Source organism: Globicephala melas, chromosome 11 (genome assembly GCF_963455315.2).
Source record: "Globicephala melas chromosome 11, mGloMel1.2, whole genome shotgun sequence".
In the NCBI taxonomy this organism is placed as follows: Eukaryota; Metazoa; Chordata; class Mammalia; order Artiodactyla; family Delphinidae; genus Globicephala; species Globicephala melas.
The window spans coordinates 36,023,288-36,031,820 of record NC_083324.2 but is presented as its reverse complement, the minus strand read 5'-3'; the positions used below and the strand labels follow the sequence as shown (position 1 = coordinate 36,031,820).

At 38.3% G+C, this 8,533-nt stretch overlaps 1 protein-coding gene across 3 annotated transcripts in view; it reads right to left on the bottom strand.

Annotated features, from left to right (window-relative positions):
- Positions 1 to 18: 18 nt before the first annotated feature.
- NEK4 (NIMA related kinase 4) overlaps positions 19 to 8,533 on the bottom strand; it is a 45,460-nt gene continuing 36,945 nt past the window's right edge. For all 3 annotated transcript variants that reach the window (XR_009565898.1, XM_030867418.2, XM_030867419.2), the window contains one exon: positions 19 to 774. Coding sequence is in view for 2 of the 3 variants with exons in the window: in XM_030867418.2 (XP_030723278.2) it covers positions 682 to 774 (93 nt within the window). In the remaining variant the exon portion in view is untranslated. The remainder of the gene's footprint in view (positions 775 to 8,533) is intronic.

Here is an 8,533-nt window from a genome sequence, read left to right as displayed (position 1 = left end):
CTGATGGAAAAATAAATCTTAAAAAGAAAAAAAAAAAATCCAGTATGTAAAAACATATTGATTTACTAGCCCAAAATAACTCCTAGTTTCATTTCTTGTATACCCTGAATGAGGTCCATATTAAATGGAAATAAAATGTTAAAACATCCATCAATATGCAAAAAAAGGAATTCAATGCTCAAGTACTATATATAATGCCATATCTTTAAATCTACTCCCAGAATAATAAAAAAAATAATTTATCAACTTCTACTTAAGGTTATTAACAGTAAAAAGTAGTGTCACTGGATATATGTCATTTATTTCTCCTATTGCTTTCGTCACTCTAGTATAATATAAAACTTCCAATCCAGTATGTTATATCCCTGTATTCAAGCTAATAAGTACCTTAAAAAAAATAGTTCTAGATATCAAGTTGGTTTAAGGCTCAGTAAACAGTAACCAAATAAACGTCGTACAACAGATTTTCCCTCATAAAGAGAATAAGATAGCCAAAGGTTTTTTTCTTTTGTAATAAGCTTGCTTCATATTACTCTGTCCAATTTTTTTCTAGTAAAAAAAGGCCCAACAAAATATAAGGATGGTGAATGGACTCCAGTCATTATTATAGGTTTGTTTGTTTTTGTTTAAGCCAAAAACGTTTGAAAATAGTTTCATTCTGGCAGCAGATTAGGTAAGTTCTCAAAATTTTACATTATCTTCAAAAAATTTTAACTGGTGAGCTTTCACATTGTAAGTCACATACTTTTCACCCATGTGCTCCCGCAAACGTACCTATTTGGGAAACATAAAAAAAAAAAAAATCAGTATATAGTAGAAAAAAATATTTCTGTAACCTTAAAAGGGCTATTCTAAGCATGATACCAAGAGCAGAAACCTTATGGGACAATACTAATAGTTCTGTTTACATAAAAATTTTAAATGTCAACATACCAAAAAATAGTCATAAGAAATTAAAGAGCAAACAATAAACTAAGGAAAATATTTGCTACATGCCAAAGAATTAATACCATTAATGTATAAAGAGCTCTTAAAATCAATAAAACACAGCAATATTAGAATATTAGATTGTAAAGTAACTATACTCTAATAAAAAGTAATTAAAAAAAAAGCCACCAAACACCTGTTATCCTTATTAGAAACCTAGACATTCCATTTCATATCACACACATGAAATGGAGAAAATAAATTAATTAAAGGGGAAAAAAACAATATTAGAATTGATAAAACAAAATCAATCCCATAGATAACTCAGTAAAGGCATTTAAAAAATAATACAACCAATTAACATAAAATTCAAACTGACTAGTAATAAAAAAAAAACGGACTATTTGATACTCAAAATATGTCTGTTGAAAGAAATGCCTGAAATTGAAATAACATTTAATAATATGTTAAACAGATGTCATGCACTTCCTGATACAATGAACTGAGAAGGACACAACATCACCTTTGTGGTATTCCTACCAAAAATGCATAATCTGGATCTATTCATGAGGAAACATCAAACACACCCAATCTGAGGGGCATTTTATAAAACACATGGCCTATACTCTTCAAAAACGTCAAGGTCATGAAAAACAGACTCAGTAACTGTTCCAGATTAAAGGAGACATAACAACTAAACCTAAAATGTAATCCTGGGGCTTCCCTGGTGGCACAGTGGTTAAGAATCCGCTTGCCAATACAGGGGACACAGGTTCGAGCCCTGGTCCGGGAAGATCCCACATGCCGTGGAGCAACTAAGCCCATGTGCCACAACTACTGAACCTGCACTCTAGAGCCTGTGAGCCACAACTACTGAAGACTGTGCACCTAGAGCCCGTGCTCCACAACAAGAGAAGCCACCACAATGAGAAGCCCACGCACCACAATGAAGAATAGCCCCTGCTCACTGCAACTAGAGAAAGTCCGCACACAGCAATGAAGACCCCATGCAGCCAAAAATAAATAAATAAATAAATTTTAAAATAATAATAAAAATAAAATGTAATCCTAATTGGTTCCACATCCAGCATGACAGCGTGAGAAGCTCTGCAGACCCCTCTTCAGTGAAACTGGTGAAAATATTTAAAAAACCAACCATTTAAAGTCTCTGGAAATGGTCATTAGGGCATACAGCAAATAGGGACCCTTTTTTTTTTCAAGAAAATCTACTAAAACTCAGTTAAAAACAGTAAAGCTACTAAGAACAATGAGGGTCAGTGAACTGAATTAAAATGAAATGTCTCCTTCCCCACTCCAGCTCGGTGAGACAAAAACTTCACTACACTGGTGAAGTCAAGAAACTTCTTTCCCCCTAACTCCTAGTTGGAAGGCAATCTTCCTGGGAGGGGCAGGACATCAGCATATTTCATCCTGCCCCCAATACCTGATGGTGACAGTAAGCTTTGGGAGAGTGCAGCCAAGAGGTGGGAGCTTCCTTTTTATGCCCAGCTCAGACATGTAGGATAGAGGCTCTATCTTGGGTACAGGGCCACTGAAAATACGGGGACCCCAATCACCTTTGCCCCAGACCATAAAGTGAAGTTTCCATGCTGGGTGAAGCATGCCAAGAAGACCAGATGCTACTGCCTCTCACCCCCTCTGAGCTTCCAAAGTGGGGGTATCACTCAGAGAGACAAGCAAGCTACTGTTCCCACTCTCAGCTCCGGAGCTGTGCTCCCAGATTTTGCCTGGGGGTAGAAGCAAGACATAAAATAAGCACCAAGTCTTTAATGAACTGACTTCATTTGGAACAGAGTGTGGAGAATTCAAGCCTAAGGGTGCTCTCAAAAACTGGAGGTAGTGGTGAAAGGCAACTGGGAGGAGATTAGTACTAGGTACATTGGATATAGGCTAAACTGTACGCCAGCTACTTTAAAAGAACCAAGAAGCTGGAGGGGCCCTGGGTTCAGAAAAAAATCTCAAACACTAAGTTTGGGAACTACCTCTTCAAAGGAGCTCAGCTTTGATTGGATCTGCCTTTGGAGCAATGTAGCCCCAGGGCATTACTGAGAACAATAAAAGCGATCAGCTGGCAACCAAAAAACATCTGGGTGAAGTCTGGGAAAGGGAGCATCAAGAGAGCTCTGCCAGGGACTTCCTTGATGGTCCGGTGGGTAAGACTCCATGCTCCCAAGGCAGGGGGTCTGGGTTTGATCCCCGGGGTCGGGAACTAGATCCCGCATGCGTGCCGCAAATAAGAATTCGCATGCCGCAACTAAGAAGTCCACATGCTGCAACTAAAAGATCCCGCATGCTGCAACTAAGACCCAGTGCAGCCAAAATAAATAATAAATAAAGAGCGCTCTGCCAAACCCACTGTCATTCCAAGGTAGCTGTGAACATACCCAAGGCTGTACCCTAAGGGGCAACATCAGAGGCTTTACATTGTGGGGACTAGGGTAAGGGGTTCATAGACTTTACTAATATAATCCAGCCAATCACTAAACAAATAAACAAGCAAATAACAATAACAACCCCCCACCACTGGAGGCCAATACTCAGACTTGTAACCATTTATTATCTAAAATGTCTAGTTTCCAACAAAAAGTTATGAGACATGCAAAGAAACAGAATAGTATGACACATACACTAGAATAAAAGCAGGCAAGATAAACTGCCTGTGAGAGCAACCAGATGTTGGATTTAACATACAAAAACATCAAAGTAGGGATTATGAGCATGTTCACAGAACTAAAGGAAATCATGATTACAGAAGTAAAGAAAGGTATGATGACAATGACACATCAAACAGAGAATACTGACAAGAGAAAGAAGGCATTTAAAAAACCAAATTGAAATTCTGGAGTTGAAAAGTGCAATAACAAATGAAAAAATTCACCTGGGAGGCTAAACAGTATATTTGAACTGGCAGAGAGAATAAGTGAGCTTGGAGATAGATCAACAGAGATTATGCAATCCAAAGAACAGAGAGAAAAGAAAATGAAGAAAAATGAACAGTTTCAGAGAAATGTAAGACACCATTAAGCACAACAGCACATGTAAAATGGGAGTACCAGAGGAAGAGGAGAGAGAAAAGGAGCAGAAAAAATATTTGAAGAATATTGGCTGAAAATTTCCCAAATTTTTAAAAAAACAATCTACACATCCAGGAATCTCAATGAACTCTAAGCAGGATCATCTCAAAGAGATCCACACATGGACACATTAAAGTAAAAGTCCTGATGCTGTAATGTATACAGAAGTCAAAATGTAAGGTTGTACACATGCAACTTATATAATGTTATAAACCAATGTTATCTCAATAAGAAAAAATAAATTTAAAAAAATAACAAAAAGCAATATTACAACAACAAAGTAAAAGTGCTGAAAGCCAAAGGCAAGAAGAAAATCTTGAAAGCAGCAAGAGAAAAATGACTCAGTACTTACAAGAGAACCCCAATAACATTAACAGCTGACTTATCATAAACAATGAAGGCCAGAAGGCAGTGGGATAACATATTCAAAGAACTCAAAGAAAAAACTGTCAACTAAGAATCGCATATCCAGTAAGGCTATCTTTCAAAAATGAAGGCAAGGGGCTTCCCTGGTGGCGCAGTGGTTGAGAGTCCACCTGCCGGTGCAGGGGACATAGGTTTGTGCCCTGGTCCGGGAAGATCCCACATGCTGTGGAGCGGCTGGGCCCGTGAGCCATGGCCGCTGAGCCTGCGAGTCCAACGCCTGTGCTCCGCAACCGGAGAGGCCACAGCAGTGAGAGGCCCTCGTACCGCAAAAAAAAAAAAAAAAGAAGGCAAAATAAAGATATTCCCAGATAAACAAAAACAGAATTTGTGACTAGCAGACTTGCCTTGCAAGAACTACCAAAGGAATCTCATCAGGCTGAAAGCAAGAGACCCCAGGCAATAATTCCAATTTACATGAAAACAGGAAAAGCACTGATGAAGGTAATTATGTAAATAAAAACAATATAAATACAAATTGCTTCTCCTTTTCTTCTCTGAACTGATTTAAAAAGCAATTGTATAGGGCTTCCCTGGTGGCACAGTGGTTGAGAGTCCGCCTGCCAATGCAGGGGACGCGGGTTCGTGCCCCGGTCCGGGAGGATCCCACGTGCCGCGGAATGGCTGGGCCCGTGGGCCGTGGCCGCTGAGCCTGCGCGTCCGGAGCCTGTGCTCCGCAACGGGAGAGGCCACAACAGTGAGAGGCCCGCGTAACGCAAAAAAAAAAAAAAAGCAATTGTATAATACAATATGTATAGAAGATGCTGGAGGAGGAAGAAGCACCAGGAATCTATCTCCTCACATGGACAAAAATTGCACTGTCAGAACCTGCCAGATGTAACTATTTTGGAACTCTGGAGTCTATTAAAGGCTTGAAACATTCAGGGGAAGGCTTGGATGGTAAATTTTGGTTAATTCCAGTCAATTTCAGCTCTTAGCACCCCCTCCACCAAGAGCAGGTAGCTGTCCAACATTCCTGGAGCAGCCTGTAGATAGCTTGTAGGAGCCAGGGTAGGCAATAAGAATCTTGTCTTCCAAGTACTAGGGATCTCTGTACTGACAGCTGATTGCTGCTTCTCATCACAGAGGGGCAGACACAGAGGCAGGCAACCACTGCTGCAACGCTCATTGACATTGTTACAAACACCACAGCCTTCAGCTGAAGCAACTTCCAAGGGATTTAAAGGGACTAACAGGTATTGTGGGAGTCCCAGAAGAAGACAGAAAGAGGAACTGAAATTACTTAAAGAAATAATAGCCAGAAACTTCCCAAGTTTGATGAAAGACATGAATATAAACATCAAAGAATCTCAACAAACTCCAAGTAGGATGAACACAAAGAGTTCACATTCAGACACATTATAATCAAACTGTCAAATGCCAAAGACAATCTTGAAAGCAACAAGAAAGGAGCAACTCTTCACATGCAAGGGATTCCTCAGTAAGATAATAAGCAGATTTCTTATGAGAAACTTTGGAAGCCAAAAGGCAGTTGGATGATATTTTCAAAGTGAAAAAAACTGTCAACCAAGAATCCTGTATCTGGCAAAAATGTCCTGCAAAAGTGAAATAAAAAAGAAGGAAATCTTGCCATCTGCAACAACATGGATGGACCTTGAAGATATTATGCTAAGTGAAATAAGTCAGAAAGAGAAAGCCAAATACTGTATGAGCTCATTTACATGCAGAATCTGAAAAAAACCAAACTCATAGAAAGAGACAACAGACTGGTGGTTGCCAGAGGCGGGGAGTGGGGGTGAAGGAAATGGGTAAAGGTGGTGAAAACGTAGAAACTTCTGGTGAGTTTTGGGGATACAATATACAGCATGGTAACTATAGTTAATTGTACTTTATTGTACATTTGGAAGTTGCTAATAGTAGATCTTAAAAGTTCTCATCACAAGAAAAAAAATTTATGACAGATGATAGATGCTAACTAAACTTATTGTGGTAATCATTTCAAAGTATATACATATACCAAATCATTATGCTGTATACCTTAAACTAACACAGTGTTACATATCAATTATTTCTCAATAAAACTGTGTGGGGGAGAACTTAAGACATTTCCAGATAAATGATGAAGAAGTTTATTACCACTAGACCTGCCCTGCAAGAAATACCAAAGGAAGTCATGCAGGCAGATATGAAAGCATACTAGACAGTAACTCAAAGCTGTATGAAGAAATAAAGATCTCAGTAAAGGTAAATACATGGGCAATTATCAAAGCTGGTGTTATAACAATGGTTTGTAATTCCATTTTTTATTTTCTACATGATTTAAGACACTAATACACTAAAAAAAATTATTAGTCTAAAAAGTTATTAGTCTAATACTAATATAACTTTGGTTTGTTCCACATTTTGTTTTCTTCAAAATTTAAGAGACTAATGCATTAAAAAAAAAACCAATTACTAGTTTATGTTTTTGGTTACACAATACATAAAGATGTAATTCTGTGACATCAATAGCCAAAAGGGGTGAAGACAGAGCTTTAAAGCAGCAGATTTTTTAAGTTAAGCTGGTATAAATTCAGATTTGAGTATTAAAACTAGGATGTTAAATGTAATCTCCATGATAACCTCAAAGAAAATAGTTATAGAATATACACTAAAGGAAATGAAAAGGGAATTAAAACGTTTCACTACAAAAAAAAAGAAGTACTAAACATAAAAGAAGGCAGTAATACAGGGCATTAGGGACAGAAAAAGCTATAAAGCATATAGAAAACAAACAGCAAAATAATGGAAGTTCCTCCTTATCAGTAATTGCTTAAGTGTAAATGAATTAAACTCTCCAATCACAAAGACGGAAATTGGCAGAATTGTTAACAAAACTATATGCTTTCTGGGGCTTCCCTGGTGGCGCAGTAGTTAAGAATCCGCCTGCCAATGCAGGGGACATGGTTCGAGCCCTGGTCTGGGCAGATCCCACATGCTGCGGAGCAACAAAGCCTGTGTGCCACAACTACTGAGCCGGGGCTCTAGAGCCTGTGAGCTGCAACTACTGAGCCCGTGTGCCACAACTACTGAAGCTCACGCACCTAAAGCCTGTGCTCCGCAACAAGAAAAGCCACCACAATGAGAAGCCCACGCACCGCAACGAAGAACAGCCCCCACTCGTCGCAACTAGAGAAAGCTCGTGCATAGCAACGAAGACCCAATGCAGCCAAAAATATAATTAATTAATTAATTAATTTTTTAAAGAACTATATGCTTTCTACAAGAGACTTTAGATCCAAAACAGATTGAAAATGAAAGGACTGAAAAAGATATCCCATGCAAATAGTAACCAAAAGAGAGCAGGGGTGACTATACTAATATCAGACAAAACAGACTTGAAGACAAAAAAGGTTACAAGACACAATGACATACATTAACAAAAGGATCAATACGGCAGGAAGATATAATAATTATAAACGTTTATGCACCTAATAACAGACCATCAAAATATTTGACGCCAAATTTGACAGAATTAAAGGAAAAAATAGTTCTACAAATAATAGTTGGAAACTTCACACTCCCAATAATGGATAAGACAACCAGACAGAAGATACGAAAACAGAGGAGTTGAACAATGCAAAAACTAACTAGATCTAACAGACATATAGGGAATATTCTACCCAACAATAATAGGATACACACCCTTCTCAAGTGTACATGAAACATTTTCCAGAAGAGATATATATGTTAGGCCACAAACTAAGTCTCAATAGATTAAAAAGAACATATAAAGTATCTTCTCTGACCACAACAGGATGAAGTTAGAAATCAATGACAGAAGGAAACTAGAATATTCACACATTTACGGAAATTAAATAACACACTCCAATGCACCAAAGAAGAAATCACAAGGGAAATTTAAGATATTGAGAGACAAATGAAAATAAGAACAATATAACCAAAACTTATGAGATGCAGCAAAAGCAGTGCTAAGGGGGTAATTTATAGCTGTAAATGCTTATGTTAAAAAAGAAAAAAGATTTGGGGACTTCCCTGGTAGTCCAGTGGCTAAGACTCCGCGCTCCCAATGCAGGGGGCCTGGGTTCAATCCCTGGTCAGGAAACTAGATCTCACATGTTGCAACT